Source organism: Lepidochelys olivacea (genome assembly GCF_965140295.1).
Source record: "Lepidochelys olivacea isolate rLepOli2 genome assembly, chromosome: 11".
Taxonomy (NCBI): domain Eukaryota; kingdom Metazoa; phylum Chordata; order Testudines; family Cheloniidae; genus Lepidochelys; species Lepidochelys olivacea.
The window spans coordinates 36871266-36889419 of record NC_140421.1 but is presented as its reverse complement, the minus strand read 5'-3'; the positions used below and the strand labels follow the sequence as shown (position 1 = coordinate 36889419).

At 41.5% G+C, this 18154-nt stretch overlaps 1 protein-coding gene across 6 annotated transcripts in view; it reads left to right on the top strand.

The window, feature by feature from the left end:
- The window catches only part of TTC21B (tetratricopeptide repeat domain 21B), a 104950-nt gene that overhangs the window by 60735 nt on the left and 26061 nt on the right, over window positions 1-18154 (top strand). For 5 of the 6 annotated variants that reach the window (XR_014713564.1, XM_084643170.1, XM_084643169.1 and 2 more), the window contains 7 exons: window positions 410-598; window positions 5213-5323; window positions 6662-6743; window positions 7409-7559; window positions 7996-8157; window positions 8526-8721; window positions 9565-9789. Coding sequence is in view for 5 of the 6 variants with exons in the window: in XM_084643170.1 (XP_084499296.1) it covers window positions 410-598; window positions 5213-5323; window positions 6662-6743; window positions 7409-7559; window positions 7996-8157; window positions 8526-8721; window positions 9565-9789 (1116 nt within the window). In the remaining variant the exon portion in view is untranslated. Of the gene's footprint in view, window positions 1-409; window positions 599-5212; window positions 5324-6661; window positions 6744-7408; window positions 7560-7995; window positions 8158-8525; window positions 8722-9564; window positions 9790-18154 lie in introns of those variants that run through there. The other variant, XM_084643172.1, reaches the window with a different exon arrangement.

Sequence of the window (18154 nt, the reverse complement as noted above, 5' to 3'; positions counted from 1 at the left end):
TACATCACCTTTCTTGGCATGTAGGTGACAAATGATGGTGCTGGCACACAAAATAAAAATATTTTCTTTTTAATGAAGCCCTGTTAAATGGACAGAAGGTCTGTATTGGACAAAGATATAGGATATCTCCATCTTTTTGGAATAATAAATGTTAAAAAGCTTGTGTATTTTAAGAAAAACTGAAACAAGAACCTGATGATTGAGTGCATTTTGAGTTTGGGGACAAGAATTTTCCTTTGAAGCATTTTTTTCCAACTAAGGGAGAGCCGGTAACAAACTTGTGAATGCAACCTCTGCATTCACAACCTGTGCATTTTTTGTCTAATTATATTAACAAGAGTGCATACGTAAGAGTGATTGTTATTATCAAGTTAACTTTCTGCTACCCTCACCCTTTTTTTCCCCCTAGGCTCGGGAATTGCAAGCCAGAGTACTCAAACGGGTTCAAAAAGAGCAGCTGGATGCAGTTCCTGCACAGAAACAGTTAGTAGCTGAGATTTGTGCAGAGATTGCAAAACATTGTACAGCCCAGCGAAACTATGAGAAAGCAATTAAATTTTACAAAGAAGCTCTTGTTCATTGTGAAACAGATAACAAGGTCAGTCCTATCTCAAAAATAACTATTTTATGTCACCTTTTATTGAAAGGGTCTTGTCATCTAACAACTTTTACTGCTGAACTACAAAGTAAAATAAAATAATTATGCCTTTGTTGCTGCTTTAAGATGTAGAGACCATGTGAGTTCTTTTTCTACTTGTTTCTATCTTAGGGATTATCTTCACTGCAATGGCAAATTGTGTTGCCCCTAACCCAACTCCCATCCACTGGCACAAATCTATAGCTCAAGTTAAGTGGTGCTTTCAGCATGACCTAATTGACCTGTCAGGAGGTAGGGGTTGAATTTTAAATGCTGCTGAGACTTGAGCTGCTAATGCAATTGGGAATGCAGCCATAGGCTACAGCTTGAGTTTTCACAGCTCCTCAATTGCTAATCCAGTCACTCTGTGTAGTTCAAGTATTATTCCACAGTGTGACCACTCTAAGTTGAACTCGGCTAGTTCAAGCGGAGTAACTCGCACTAACTGTTGCAGTGACAATAAGCCCTTTGAAATATCAAGTCTTTAGCTTCCTGTTTTTCCTAACTGACTGGATCATACTGGGATAGTAATATCATAAGAGATGGAAACCTTAACTGTGGTTTTTTAATACCTAATTTGAGACACAGAGAAGGTGATTAGCCAGATTGATTAGAACACTGTGTTTTGTTGGAGTTAAAGGCTTTAAGAAAAATAGTGTGACTCAACATCCCTTTTCCACTCAGTTGAGTGCTGGGAAAGCTGCAGCTCATATTTCAGTTTCTTGTGATGCAACTATCCTATTTTTCAGAGAGGCTTCCAGCAACAGTAGGAATGGCTTGATATATGTAAGGAAGAATCATGCAGGAAAAAATCTTTTTTTCCTACAAAACTTGGTCACCTTTTTCACATAATAGTGAAGAAGTGCAAAAGGAAGAAAGTTAATGGAAAAATGAGCCTTTAAACAAAATGTAAAACAAAACAAAAAATTGATTTCTTGTATTCAGAGGCAACTTGTTTCAAAGATGTGGTAATACATTCTTCTTCAAGTGATTGCTCATGTGCATTCCACAATAGGTGTGCATGCGTGTTTGCTCCCCCGTAGGGGAGCGACCTAGTGACCCCTGGAGTGGTGCCACCATGGTGCGGCATAAGGGGCGCTGTACACTCCTCCCACCTTCAGTTCCTTCTTGCCGCTAATGAAGGTGCTTCGGAACTGCTCTGCTCCAGCTCTGCTGTAGCTTTCCATCTTGGACTCTGTTAGTTCATAGTTAGTAGTGCCTGTAGTTTTTAATTTAAAAAAAATAGTTTTAATTAGAATTAGTTAAGTGTGCCTGAGTTGGGGCATGCTCCGGGCTTTAAGTCATGCGACACTTGCAAACAGCCAATGCCCGTGAGTGACCCGCATGTGGACTGTTTACGCTATCTGGGGAAACCCATCTTAGCGATCGCTGCAAGATTTGCAGATCCTTCAAACCTTGGACCAAGAAGGAGCGGGACATTTGGCTCCGAGCCATTTTGATGAAATTGGCCTTAACCCTGACACTGCTGCAAGTCAGCACCAAACACCGCGGCATCAGTGCACGGTGACCAAATGGTGCCCTCCACAAGTTGGCACCGCTCCCCGTCCACAGGACACTCCAAAAAGGCAAAGAAGCAGTCTTCTCTGTCAAAGCACCAGAGCAAGACGGGGGGAGGCTAGACCCGCGTTGGGCAGCTCTCGGTCCCCATCAGCCTCGTGGCCTCCGACTCAGGTTGAGCAGATTAGTCCAGTCTACTCCAGGCTGGCCTCACTGGATGCCAGTGGCCACATTTGCTTCCACGCCATGCGGAGGCACCAGGCTCCTTGGCCAGCACCATGGTACCAATGGGCCCTGACACAGCCCCTGGTTCACTCAGTGGCCAGAGCCTCAGAAAGACCGCTGCCGCTGGCCTCCCTTTCTCAGCCTCCCGGAAAGGAGTCAGTGGAGCATTCATCTCCAGGCCTGTGCTCAGAAGGGGACCAAGTGGTGGGGACGCAGAGTACCCCACTCTCATCCTCCCCAGATGAGGCGATCATGGCCCCTCCTCCACCTGTCCCTCAGGAGGACTCAAAAGCCCACCAAGAGCTGTTGAAAAGGGTGGCATCAAGTCTCAACCTATAAGTTGAAGAGGTGGAGGAACCCTCGGACTCCCTCTTCAACGTCCTCTCGGCTTCGGCACCAGGCAGGGCGGCTCGCCCGCTCCATGAAGGGGTGGCAAAGATCTCGAACGCCTTGTGGCAAACCCCGGCTTCCCTGCCCCACATCTCTAAGAGGACAGAAAGGAAGTATTTTGTGCCCGCTGGGGGCATGAATACCTGTAAACCCACCCTGCCTCCAACTCTCTAGTGGTCGAGTCAGTCAACGATAGGGAGCAGCAAGGTCAACCCGCTCCTACTCCTAAAAATAAGGACTTGTGGAGACTAGATCTATTTGGTTGAAAGGTTTATTCGTCCTCGAGCTTCCAACTGAGGGTGGCAAATCACTAAGCCCTGCTGGTATAATTTATTGATATAAATTCAATTTGTGGGGCTCCCTGTCCAAATTTGCGGACTTCCTCCAGGAGCGTGATAAGAGTTCAAGGCTCTGGTTGAGGAGGGCCCGGCTGCTGCCAGGGCGGCCCTTCAGGCAGCCTCGGGTGCCACGGATACGGCTTCAAGGTCTCCATGAGGTGAGCATCGTGACTCCTGCTGTCTGGATTGTCCAGAGAGGCACAGAACTCCTTACAGGACCTTCTATTCGATGGCAAGGCCCTGTTTGTGGAACAAACAGATGTGAAGTTACGCAGTCTGAAGGGCTCCTGCATGACATTTAAGACCCTTGGCCTCTATGTCCCGGCCTCGGGCAGGACCAAGTTCAAACCACAGCAGACTCCCAGTCAGGCCACCCACTCCAGATATGAGCCCCCTTTATAAAAAGTCAAGGGACTATAAAAAGCGCCTGCAGAGGCAATCCTGGCCTGCACCACATCCTGGGCCCTCTAAGGGTAAACAGGCGGGAAAGCGCCAGTTTTGACGGGACGCCCGGGGGCTACTTACCAGTTTATACCAGGGATCCACTCGCACTAAAGATTCCCTTCTCCAATCGGTTGTGCGCTTTTCTTCCAGAGCGGTCACGGCTGATCTTGGACCAATGGATCCTCAACACTGTCTCCCAGGGATACACCCTCCAGTTTATTTCTACCCCAACTACCCTCCTCCATCCCCGTCCATTTCAGGGACCCCTCGAGAGCCTACTCAAGCAGGTGGTGAAGTGGCTCCTTAGCTTAGGAGCGGCGGAGGTGGTGCCAGCGGAGTTCAGGCGCAAGGGGTTCTACTCCCGCTATTTCCTTATCTCGAAGGCCAAAGGGGGACTCAGGCCCATCCTGGACCTGCGAGGCCTGAACCAGTACATGGTGAAACTCAAGTTTTACATGGTCTCTGGCCTCCATCATCCCCTCCCTAGATCCCGGGGACTGGTACGCCACCCTCGATCTACAGGACAGGTACTTGCACATTCATATATTCCGGGGTCACAGGCGTTTCCTCTGTTTCACAGTTGGGCAGGAGTACTACCAGTTCACTGGCCTCCCATTTGGCCTGTCCACAGCTCCCAGGGTATTCACAGAGTGTATGTCTGTGGTAGCGGCCTACCTCAGACGTCGGGGAGGTCCAGATCTTTTCCTACCTCAACGACTGGCTGGTCAAGGGCAGCTCCGGGTCGCAGGTACAGGATCATATATCCCTCCTCCTGTCCAGCCTGTAGGGCTCTTCCCCTGATGAACTTTTCATGGCTTTATCCAAAATTGTCTGTGATGGAACCTCAGTCCCTATGATGAACTTCCCCCTAAGTAAGCTTTGGTTAGTGAATATTTATATAGCTGATGCATCTTCAGAAATAGATCAGGATTGGGGTGTCAAATGTGCTAGTCTATAAAAATGTATATAAAAATATAGTTTGACTCAATTGCTTATACTCTGATTATAATCAAAGTATATTAATGAGAAGTTCTCCTTCTGTTGGCTGAAAAGACTTAAAACTTTTTGTATTTTTGTTTAGAGAGAAGTCTGTCTATCTAAGGTATAACATGGCAACCATCACCATAGTATCTGAGGGTATGTCTACACTGGAAACTTCAAAGCGCTGCCACAGGAGCACTCCTGTGGCATCATTTTGAAGTGTGAGTGTGGTTGCGCGTGAGCTCTCCTGGTAATCCACCACCACGAGGGTATTAGCTCCAAGCGCTGGGAGTGCGTCTCCTAGTGCTCGGAGCCTGTCTACACTAGCGCTTTAAAGTACTCAGACTTGCTGCGCTCAAGGGGGTGATTTTTCACACCCCTGAGCCAACAAGTTAGAGTGCTATAAAATGTAAGTGTAGACATACCCTGAGTGCCTCACCGTTTTTAATGTGTTTATCCCCACAACACCCTTGTGAGGCAGAGAAAGTGCTATTATCCCCATTTTACAGATGTGGGAACTGAAGGTTAGATTCGCTAAGTGACTTGCCCAAGAATATACAGGAAGTCAGGGAATTGAACCCAGGTCTCCTGAATTCTAAGCTAAAACACTAACCACTAAACCATCCTTTCTCTGTTACTTGCATAAAGAGGAATACTTGTATATTTTTTTCATCTCCAGGTAATGTTGGAACTTGCACATTTGTACCTTGCACAGGATGATACTGATGCTTGCCAACATCAGTGTGCATTGTTACTGAAGAATGACCAAGATAATGAAGCAGCTACAATGGTTAGTGAGTTGTACTAATTTGATTTGCTGTATCAAGAGTACTTCATGCTAGAAAACTATTTAATATGTACTGTCTAAAATGTGTATAGAGAATAATGTATATTTTAACAAAAAAAAGTGTTTGGAGGAGATTTAGTAAATGAAGATGAACAATCTATCGTTGAGTATTGTTTGGATGTTCATTTGCATCAGATCATTATCCAGCATAGTTTATAACTATTCGTATACATAGCCTTACTATCTTGATACAGAATGCATGTTACAGAAACATGAGAAGTGGAGAGGGAATTGTAAGAAAAACACTGGTCAGAATATGGCTGGATGCCAACAGAATAAAGAGTTATGAGAAAACTCTTCTCTTAAACCACATCTTTACCATTGCACTGCTTGCCTACAAGAGATGTAGCCCAGAGTACTTTACCTACTGGACTGTGTTATTAGGTTGGCATCTGTTTGGGAAAGCTCCTTTTAACCTTAAGGTGGACAGGGTTTTAACAAGCTGCTTAAGTTACACTAGTTATGGTATGGACATCCTCCTCTGGAAACTAGAACCTACTAAGTTATGGATCAAGCAGTTGAAAGATTGTACTGTACTAGAAAAACAAACTGCTTTTTTTCCCCCTGCTTATTGGAGGTCATGATCATGCCTGGATTTTATTCTGATACTATATGAAGAGCCAGGAGGAAATAACATTCAGAACAGCACTTGATAAATCTGTTCTTTTCCATCTACCTCCTAGTGAAAAGAAACTGAAATTTGGAATAATTTGGACTTATTTCTCCTTATTTGCCTGTGTTATAATATTTTTCCTCTCAGTCTTAATAACTGAGTGTTCTTCTCTATATATACTCATCCTGAATTTCTAATAAAAACACAATTCATGCTAGAAGGAATTTGTGCTTTTCTAATTTTTTTAAAATTTCTGTTAATATGTAATTGAAAAATTATGGAAGACATAACTGAAAAAAACATATTTTTTGCTCTTAACATATGGCTTTTTTTGTTTAATATTTTGAGATTAACAAGGAAGAACCCATAGGGTCAGGGGCAGGATTTCATGGTACAAACAGAAGTAAACTAATTCTCTTTAAATTGTTAATATAAATTTCAGTATATTCCCAAACAAATATTAAGTCTCCTTATTATGCATACTTTGAGATAATTCTAAAAATATTTAATTTCAGAACCCCTTTTATAGAAAATTAGATTTCATTGTTTTCGTTCTCTTGTTTACATTTTCATTTCAGTAGATTTGGGGATTAATGAAACAACCATTCCATACCATGTAACTTCTTTTTTTTTATTTTTATTTTTTTATTAATGTTTTGATCGTATAGATGATGGCTGACCTCATGTTCAGGAAGCAGGACTATGAACAAGCTGTTTTTCATTTCCAGCAGCTCTTAGAGCGCAAACCAGGTGTGTATTCAGTAATGATATTTCAATTTCTTTCTGATACATGAATGTCAAACACGAGCCATCCCCTACTTCTAATGGATATCATAGACACAAATATTTAAAGCATCTTTTCTATGACGCTTAATGATTATATCTAGATGAAATGTGCATATTTCATATAGGACCTAATATAGTTACAGAATTATTTAACTTTTTTTGTTTCAAATACACAGCCAAAGTTTGTGTGTACACAAACAGAAATAGGATTTCAAGGCTAACATAAGTAACTGGAGTGTGCTGTAAAGTTTGTTTGTTTATATGCAAAATATGAGTAGAGGTACATATAAAACTGTAAGTTTTAGTGATACTGGAGAGAGTGTAAAGTTTGCTATTGGGAATATGTTTGAAAAAAGTCAAGAGTATATGTAGCAAATGATATTTGATTTTTTTAAAATGGCATTCAGTTGGGCCCATACCTACTGTAATCTGACCATTAGACCTTTTAAAATGCATTGTAAATATAATACATACAGGTACAAATGTTTTTTATTTTAAATAGTTCATGTACTCTAGTTTAATTTGTAGCACGAATTGAAAGAGGGATTTACTTTATTTCTAATCTGTTTGTTTGTCCAGCAAATACGGAACTTAATTTAAAAATGTTCTAAATATATGTGTGTGTTTAGATAATTACGCAACTCTGTCCCGTTTAATTGATCTGTTAAGAAGAGCTGGGAAGCTAGAAGAAGTTCCAAGATTTCTTATTATGGCAGAGAAACATTCCTCTAGAGCAAAACTCGAGCCAGGTTTTCATTATTGCAAAGGACTGTATCTTTGGTAGGTACAGTTATAATTGATAACACTTATTGGGTAACTATATTATATATGAAAAGATAGAAAAAATTTCTTTGAAATTCATTACAACTCTGAACTTCGTATTATTACATTGGTAGCTACTTGGCTAGGAAGTCTAGATTCAGTTACTGGGATTTTAGGAGAGATTTCCTTTTCTTTTCTGAAAAACACTTTGCATGTGTCATTTCTAGAAAATGTAGCTAATTGTATCTGTCTCTAATACTCCTTTCACTACTGTATCTGATGCTATTTCATGTGGAATTTTTTGCTGTTTTAATGCAAGTAGTAGTTACATTCTCAGAACTTAATATGTACACAATAAAAATACGTACCTAGTTTATTTTGAAGGCTACATTTTTCTTCTTTATTTTATTTAGCTTCTTGTCCAAACTGAAAGTATTTTTCATAACTTGTCTAGGTATACTGGCGAACCAAATGATGCACTTCTACATTTTAATAGAGCCCGGAAAGACAGTGACTGGGGACAGAATGCAGTTTATAACATGATCGAAATTTGTTTGAACCCAGATAATGAAACTATAGGTGGTGAAGTGTTTGAAAATCTGGATGGTGACATAGGGTGAGTTTAAAAATAAATACATTTTTTTTCTTGATAACACTTTGGGATCCTAGTCTAAGTTTGAATAGACAATAAGAGAGAGAGAGCCTAAGTGTGGCACATTAAAATAAGAAAGCTACCAAATTGCAGCAAGACGATTAAGGGAATTCTGTTCTGGAACCCTAGACATTTGTAGGATGCCTTTCACTATAATTTAGAATAACTTTCAGTACAGAAGAGAACCAATATAGAATAGTCATATAAAGGTAACTATTGTATGTAACAGTGTAACGATTTTAGTATGTTATCAGTTATAGTTTGTAGCTTATTTAATAGTAGTATTGCATAACAATTGGGTGTTTTGTAAACTCTTTCTTTCTAATGTATAGTAATTCCACAGAGAAACAGGAGTCTGTGCAGCTGGCTGTGAGAACAGCAGAAAAACTTTTGAAGGAACTCAAGCCCCAGACCATTCAGGGTCACATTCAGCTTCGTATCATGGAAAACTATTGCCTAATGGGAACCAAACAGAAATCAAATGTTGAACAAGCACTAAATACTTTCACTGAAGTAGTTGTTACTGAGGTTGGTGATTTTTCTCCCGCCACTCCCCCCCTCCTTCCCTTCCTCCACAAAAAAGTACTTTTGGGTTTTTTATAATTTTTCTTGAGTTTAAGTTAAGAAATATTATGAGATACTTAATATTATCAGATCTGAGAATTTGTTCCCTACTAGGTAGAGAATGATTTTTGAAAATTTAGCAACAAAACATGCTTGAAGAAGCATTCTCTCTTGTTGATACAACATTTGTGGTTGAGTTTGCAAATTTATTAAGAAATTGGTAACTAGGCTTACCACGCTTCTTAAAATGAAACTGATTTTTTGCTTAGTAACTTCGTCTAAGTCCAGATAATGAGCTTGGGATATGATTCCCAGCTCACATACACATTTGCGCTCTCTCTCATCTGAGCTAGCATGCTAAAATAGTAGTGAACCTACAGTAGGGCAGGCAGCGGCAGCATGGGATAGCCTCCCTGAGTATAAACCCAGTGGGTACATACTCAGGCGGCTAGCCCATACTGCTGCTGCGTGTGCCATTATGGTTATGCTACTGTTCTTAGTTCAATAGTTCAGTGAGCACTTGAGTATGCATACGTGAGCTGGGAATTGCACCCCTACCTCATAGTGTAGATGTAGCTTTCATGTAGTCTAATTCCCAGTGTTTTTAAAACTGCATGACCAATAACACATCAATTCTAAATTCATTCCATGTCCAATAACTTCAAAATTGGATGCTTTTATGTATTTTCATTGGCATTTCATTGACATTTGGTTTGGGTCTTAGCTTCTAGTTTTATCTTTCTGTAGCTGCTCAGTAACAGTATAACTTAAAAAACTTAATTTTGTTCTTAAAATGTTTTATTGCAGAAGGATCATATCCCAGCACTTTTGGGAATGGCCACAGCCTACATGATCTTAAAACAAACTCCACGAGCCAGAAATCAGTTGAAACGCATTTCAAAAATGAACTGGAATCCCATAGATGCAGAGGAGTTTGAAAAAAGTTGGCTCCTTCTTGCTGATATTTATATTCAATCTGCAAAATATGATATGGCTGGTGAACTATTAAAACGGTGTCTTCGCCATAACAGGGTAAGTGACAGAACAGTAAAGAGTAATCTTCCATATACTTATCTGTATGCTTTATTTTTAAATTTGCCCGCGAAAATGTATTTTATTTCAAAATTGATTTTTCTTATGTGGGGGAAATGAACTTGGAAAGAGTAAAAGACTAGCCGTTTACCCTTGAGAACAGGAAATGAATGCATCTGCAGATGCTACCTAATGAGCTGTCAGTAATTTATGCAGGTTTAAGCTGTGTTGAGGCACTATGGGCTGAAGGTGTCTATGGAATGTCAAGAATGCATCTCATTATGAATCTGATTCGGGGCTAATGAAAATTGCAGACAAATATAAATTGTGGACATTTTCCCTATTTTTGAATGCGTTATGTGTAGCTGCGTATACAATTTTGTATGTTAACAACATGTCTTATAAGCCCTATTTTACAAATTAATCTACATAAATTTTTAGTTTTTCTGATACTTGCACTGAGGAGTTGCTTTTCTCTGGATTCTGAAGCTTCTAATGTTTTTATTGGGCACATGGGATTTCTGACCTGGCAAGCTGCCAGAAGCTCTGCTTGGATGGTAGGAAGTCAGCAGCTTTAGCTCTCCTGCTTAATATTTCCCATTATTTTGTTTCTCCTTGGTGGTTGAGAGCTTTCTTTTCCTTTCTGCTTATATATATCTCACCTTCCTTCAGATGAGGCAAATTTAAGAGGCTTTTTCCTCTGCAGAGACCACACCGCAGGGTTCAGCCTTAGCATCCTGCAGGTTCATGTAGCTGCTTTTTAGGTATCTTTTAGATTTCATCTGCTGAATAGCAAGACACTACACCCTCATGTTTCTAGAGTCATCAAAGTAGAACTTATGTTTCGTTCTCCTATCAAATCTCCTGCTGTGCTTAGAAGCTTAGTTTAGTTCTGGAACTGATAATGTTCCTCTAATCAAAAATGTGCTGCCAGCAGAGGCTCCCTCTTTTACGCATAGTGGGTTAAGCATGAGAGCTTCCTCTGATTACAGTTGTGACAGGATGACTTTGGGTCAGAGGTGGTCTTTCAAGTAGGCTGTGTATTTGTTTTTATATTTAAGTAATCCACTAGTCATAATAATTCATTTCTAGTAATTTAACAGTCTTTGTTAGATACATAGTTAACATATATACAGAGCATTTTAGTTCAGGTCAATCTGTCAGTCTAACCTAAAACTAGCTGCCTGCTCCAATTGTCAGCTTCCACACTGTAGATTCTATTAGTTCTCCTACAGTCACAATAACAGCACTGGCTGGTCTAAATCTAGTGCCTTTCACTCTGAAAACCAGTAGGTAACTTGAGCAGATCCTGGACCAGTGTGGTGGGGAGGGAGATGTCATGTGCTGCTGCTGAGATTCTATAGTAGCTGGGTTGATTAAGTTACAGCTCTGTTTAGAGGTGACAAATACAGATCATATCAAATTATTTTCTTTAAACATCTTTGTACCTCTGAAATATTTAGATAGATAATAAGGTTCTGAATAATGGAAGGGAGGGGAAAGTAAACTGGAAGGATACAAAAAGATTGCATTCCAGGTCTCCAGCACTAGAGCACAAGGAAGAGATGCCCATTCCCACATTGGCCTCCAATCCATGTGCTGTGAAGAAGGCCTGCAGGAATTGTACTGTGCAGATAAAAATGGTTGCTAAAGTTTTTTGGTTTGGGTTTTTTTAAAATCACCTGTATGTTTATGGAAATAATATTTTCCACAAGCATTCTGAGTTACAAATTTGACTGACAAAATACATTATTTTGGTGAACAGGTTTTTAGGATTGCTTTTTACAATCGGAAATGAACGATGTATGTACATTTTGAATGAGAGAGCATATGTAAACACTTCGTCATGCAACATGGGTTTGTGTCCATTTAAAACATGTAGATTTGGTTTAGATCGCAGACCATATTCTGTGTTAGGTTACAAAGTCAAAGAGAGCTTTGTTTCCAAAGCTAGAAGCTTTCCATAGAATCAATGGCTTTTTTATGTATTTATTTAAAAAATACAATTCAAGAACCACTTACAGACCACAGACTTCTTCGTAAGAAAAATCATGGATGATTTTGTATTCCAGTTTTCCAGATGATCTCTGGTTGGTCTTGCAGGTTATAAATTGAAACCATTTCCTCTTAGACATAGGAAGTTCAATCTAAAACAGTTTTGAATAGTTAAGATGAAGTTGAATATAATACAGGTATCTGCATTTGTCTTGTCCCTAGTGTAAATAGTTAGCATGCTAAATGAATAATTAGGACATTAAGTAGAATTCTGTAACTTCTTTACAGAAAATACTCAGTTTAGTGGCAGGGCAATACATCTTTTATAAACCATTCAAAATGAGACTTCCAAAAAGCTTGTTTATTTTCAGAATTGTTGCTAATTGTGAGCATGCTCTGCTTTATATGTTTAATATGGAGATTCCTGTCTTTCTGTATTTTGTCAGTTTTATTACAGGCAGGGCTGGTAGTACTACCTATTCAGGTTGCCTGAAACGTCCCATTAGAAAATTGTAAACAATTTTCAGTTGTTTACAATTTTGCCAAACTATTTAACCATTCTGGCTGCAATTTTTCATGGCAGTTGTTTGTCTCAGGTTAAAAAAAAAAATTCTGGAAAATTTTAGCCAAAGCAGTTTAGCCTTTTTCTGGAATGAGGCTAGGGGAAAATACATTGTTTTGCCCATTTAAATAATCCTGGCAGCAGCCTTTCTTTGAAAAGCACTAGCATTCCTGTGAGCAGAGACTTGAAATTTGGTGGGGGAATGGCCTTTGTGTCAGGGATGTGCCTTTTGTTGTGCCCATGAAAATCCACCAAAATTTGGCCTACTTATAAACCTTTGAAAAATAGCAGTTCACACACGCTACAGGATAATAAGGGGTAAGTATGGCCAACGCTGATTTGTCAAGAACAAATCATGCTAAATCAATCTAATTTCCTTCTTTGATAGGTTAACTGGACTAGTTAATAGTGGGGAAGCAGCAGACATGATATATCTTGACTTTAGTAAGGTTTGAACACACTCCCACATGAGTCTTGTAAGCAAACTGGGGAAGTATGGTCTAAATGAAATTGTTAAATGGGGAGTCACTGGCTGAAAAACCATACAGAGTAGTTGTCTGTGATGCAGTGTCAGACTGGGAGGACTTTCAAAATGGGGACCGGCAGCAGTCTGTCCTGAGGTCGAAACTATTAAGTATTTTCATCAACAACTTTGATGATGAAGTAGAGAGAACATTTACAAATTTGCTGCTGAGGGGATGCAAACACTTTAGAAGACGGTATTAAAATTTAAATAAACTAGCTTAATAAATTAGAGAATTGGTCTGAAATCAATAAGATGAAATTCAGTGAAGACCAGTGCAAAGTATAAAACTTAAGAAGGAAAAATCAAATACATAAATACAAGATGGGGGAATAACTGGATAGGCAGCAGTACTGCAAACTGGGATGGAACACAAATTTGAGTGTCAGCAATGTGGTGTTATTGCAGAGAAGACAAATGTCATTCTGTGACGTCTTAGGAGGAGTGTTAGATGTAAGACACATGCGGTAATTGTTCTACTCTACTCAGGACTGGTGAAGTCTCAGCTGGAGTACTGTGTCCAGTTTTGTGCACCATAGTTTCAGAAAGATATGGACAAACTGGAGAGTGTCCAGAGGAAAGCAACAAAAATAAAGGTTTAGAAAACTGTGGCCTTTCAGGGAAGGTTGAAAGAGTTGGGCATAGTAGTCTAAAAAAGAGAAGACTAAGGGGGGTGTCATAAATATAAAGGGAAGGGTAAACCCCTTTGAAATCCCTCCTGGCCAGGGGAAAGCTCCTCTCACCTGTAAAGGGTTAAGAAGCTAAAGGTAACCTCGCTGGCACCTGACCAAAATGACCAATGAGGAGACAAGATACTTTCAAAAGCTGGGAGGAGGGAGAGGAACAAAGGGTCTGTCTGTAGTCGTTTTGGCCGGGGACAGAACAGGAATGGAGTCTTAGAACTTTTAGTAAGTAATCTAGCTAGGTATGTGTTAGATTATGATTTCTTTAAATGGCTGAGAAAAGAATTGTGCTGAATAGAATAACTATTTCTGTCTGTGTATCTTTTTTGTAACTTAAGGTTTTGCCTAGAGGGGTTCTCTATGTTTTTGAATCTAATTACCCTGTAAGATATATACCATCCTGATTTTACAGGGGGGATTTCTTTATTTCTATTTACTTCTATTTTTTATTAAAAGTCTTCTTGTAAAACACTGAATGCTTTTTCATTGTTCTCAGATCCAAGGGTTTGGGTCTGTGGTCACCTATGCAAATTGGTGAGGCTTTTTATCCAACATTTCCCAGGAAAGGGGGGTGCAAGTGTTGGGAGGATTGTTCATTGTTCTTAAGATCCAAGGGTCTGGGTCTGTAGTCACCTAGGCAAATTGGTGAGGCTTTTTACCAAACCTTGTCCAGGAAGTGGGGTGCCATGTCACGGTTCCTCCCCCACTCTGAACTCTAGGGTACAGATGTGGGGACCTGCATGAAAAACCTCCTAAGCTTATCTTTACCAGCTTAGGTCAAAACTTCCCCAAGGTACAAAATATTACCCCCGTTATCCTTGGAATGGCCGCTACCACCACCAAACTAATACTGGTTACTGGGGAAGAGCTGTTTGGACGCGTCCTTCCCCCCAAAATACTTCCCAAAACCTTGCACCCCACTTCCTGGACAAGGTTTGGTAAAAAGCCTCACCAATTTGCCTAGGTGACTACAGACCCAGACCCTTGGATCTCAAGAACAATGAACAATCCTCCCAACACTTGCACCCCCCTTTCCTGGGAAATGTTGGATAAAAAGCCTCACCAATTTGCATAGGTGACCACAGACCCAAACCCTTGGATCTGAGAACAATGAAAAAGCATTCAGTGTTTTACAAGAAGACTTTTAATAAAAAATAGAAGTAAATAGAAATAAAGAAATCCCCCCTGTAAAATCAGGATGGTATATATCTTACAGGGTAATTAGATTCAAAAACATAGAGAACCCCTCTAGGCAAAACCTTAAGTTACAAAAAAGATACACAGACAGAAATAGTTATTCTATTCAGCACAATTCTTTTCTCAGCCATTTAAAGAAATCATAATCTAACACATACCTAGCTAGATTACTTACTAAAAGTTCTAAGACTCCATTCCTGTTCTGTCCCCGGCCAAAACGACTACAGACAGACCCTTTGTTCCTCTCCCTCCTCCCAGCTTTTGAAAGTATCTTGTCTCCTCATTGGTCATTTTGGTCAGGTGCCAGCGAGGTTACCTTTAGCTTCTTAACCCTTTACAGGTGAGAGGAGCTTTCCCCTGGCCAGGAGGGATTTCAAAGGGGTTTACCCTTCCCTTTATATTTATGACAGGGGGGCATAATAGTCTTGAAAGACTTAGTGTTCTAAAGAGAACAGCACACAAGAACAGCAGTACTGTCAGACTAAAGGTGAATGGGAATCAGTTCTCCATGTCCATGAGGGGTAAGACAAGAAGCAATCGGCTTAATTTGCCTCAAGGGAGATTTATGTTAGATATTAAGTAAAGCTTTCTAACAATAAGGATAGTTAAGCATTGGAATGGGTTATATAGAGAGACTGGAATCTCCATTGCTAAAGAACAGGTTAGACAAATAACTGTCGGAGATGGTCTAGGTATGCTTAATCTTGCCTCAGCACAGGTGGTTGGACTGGATAACCTCTTGAGGTCTCTTATAGCCCTACATTTCTATGATTCTGTGCTCAGTTGTAGTTTCTTAGGGTGTGTCTATACTACGAAATTAGGTCAAATTTATAGAAGTCGGTTTTGTAGAAAGCGGTTTTATAGTCAATTGTGTGTCCCCCCACACAAATGCTCGAAGTGCATGTAGTCGGCGGAGAGTGTCCACAGTACTGAGGCAACCATCAACTTCCGGAGCGTTGCACTGTGGGTAGCTATCCCACAGTTCCTGCAGTCTCCGCCGCCCATTTGAATTCTGGGTAGAAATCCCAGTGCCTGATGGGGCTAAAACATTGTCACGGGTGGTTCTGGATACATATAGTCAGGCCCCCCTTCCCGCCCTCCATGAAAGCAAGGGCAGACAATTGTTTTGTGCCTTTTTTCTTGAGTTACCTATGCAGACGCCATACCATAGCAAGCATGGAGCCCGCTTAGCTAACCGTCATCGTATGTCTCCTGGGTGCTGGCAGACACAGTACTGCATTGCTACACAGCAACAGTTTATTGCCTTTTGGCAGCAGACAGTGCAGTATGACTGATAGCTGTCGTCCACTTAAGCCAGGGTGCTCTTTTAACTGACCTCAGTGAGGTCAGGGGTGCCTGGGCAAACATGAGAGTGACTCAGCCAGGTCATTTCCCTTTTAAGTTTAAGTTCCCTTCTGCAGCCAGCAGAAGATGATGGCCAGCAGTCATACTGCACCGTATTCTGCCGAGCACCCAAGAGATGACAATAGTTAGCGGTTGTACTGCACAGTCTGCTGCCAGCAAGATTTATAAAGATAGATGAAGTGGATCAAAACAAGAAGTAGACCAGATTTGTTTTGTATTCATTTTCTCCTCCCTCCCTCCGTGAAATCAACGGCCTGCTAAACCCAGTTTTGAGTTCTGTCCTTGAGGTTTTGAGTTCTATCCTTGAGGGGGCCATTCTGTTTCTCGCAAAGCCACCCCCTTTGGTGATTTTTTTAATTCCCTGTAAGCCAACCCTGTAAGCCATGGCGTCAGTCGCCCCTCCCTCCATCAGAGCAACGGCAGACAATCGTTCTGCGCCTTTTTTCTGTGCACTTGCCATACCTTGGCAAGCATGGAGCCCGCTCGCATCATTTTGGCAATTAGGAGCACATTAAACACCACACGCATTATCCAGCAGTATATGCAGCACCAGAACCTGGCAAAGTGATACCTGGGTGAGTAGGCGACGTCAGCGCGGTGACAAGAGTGATGCGGACATGGAGACAGACTTCCCTCAAAGCATGGGCCCTGGCAATGCGGACATCATGGTGCTAATGGGGCAGGTTCATGTGGTGGAACGCCGGTTCTGGGTTCAGGAAACAAGCACAGACTGGTGGGACCGCATAGTGTTACAGGTCTGGGACGATTCCCAGTGGCTGTGAAACTTTTGCATGCGTATGGGCACTTTCATGGAACTTTGTGATTTGCTTTCCCCTGCCCTGTGGCACAAGAATACCAAGATGAGAGCAGCCCTCACAGTTGAGAAGCGAGTGGCGATAGCTCTGTGGAAGTTTGCAACGCCAGACAACTACCGGTCAGGCGGGAATCAATTTGGAGTGGGAAAATCTACTGTGGGAGCTGCTGTGATGCAAGTAGCCAACGCAATCAAAGATCTGCTGATATGAAGGGTAGTGACCCTGGGAAATGTGCAGGTCATAGTGGATGGCTTTGCTGCAGTGGGATTCCCTAACTGTGGTGGGGCTATAGACGGAATCCATATCCCTATCTTGGCACCAGAGCACCAAGCCGGCGAGTACATAAACAGCAAGGGGTACTTTTCAATTGTGCTGCAAGCACTGGTGGATCACAAGGGACGTTTCACCAACATCAACGTGGGATGGCCAGGAAAGGTACATGATGCTTGCATCTTCAGGAGCTCTGGTCTGTTTCAAAAGCTGCAGGAAGGGACTTTATTCCCAGACCAGAAAATAACTGTTGGGGATGTTGAAATGCCTATAGTTATCCTTGGGGACCCAGCCTACCCCTTAATGCCATGGCTCATGAAGTCGTACACAGGCAGCCTGGTCAGTAGTCAGGAGCTGTTCAACTACAGGCTGAGCAAGTGCAGAATGGTGGTAGAATGTGCATTTGGACCTTTAAAAGCACACTGGCGCAGTTTACTGACTCGGTTAGACTTCAGCGAAACCAATATTCCCACTGTTATTACTGCTTGCTGTGCGATCCACAATATCTGTGAGTAAGGGGGAGACGTTTATAGTGGGGAGGGAGGTTGAGGCAAATCACCTGGCCGCTGGTTACGCACAGCCAGACATCAGGTTAGAAGAGCACAGGAGGGCACGGTATGCATCAGAGAAGCTTTGAAGTTTCATGACTGGCCAGGCTACGGTGTGAAAGTTCTGTTTGTTTCTCCTTGATGAAACCCCCTGCCCTTTGGTTCACTCTACTTCCTTGTAAGCTAATCACCCTCCCCTCCTCCCTTTGATCACCGCTTGCAGAGGCAATAAAGTCATTGTTGATTCACATTCATGCATTCTTTATTAATTCATCACACAAATAGGGAGATAACTACCAAGGTAGCCCAGGAGGCGTGGTGGAGGAGAGAAGCACCAGAAGGGGTGGTGGAGGAGGGAAGGACAAGGCCACATGGCACTTTAAAAGTTTAAAACTTATTGAATTCCA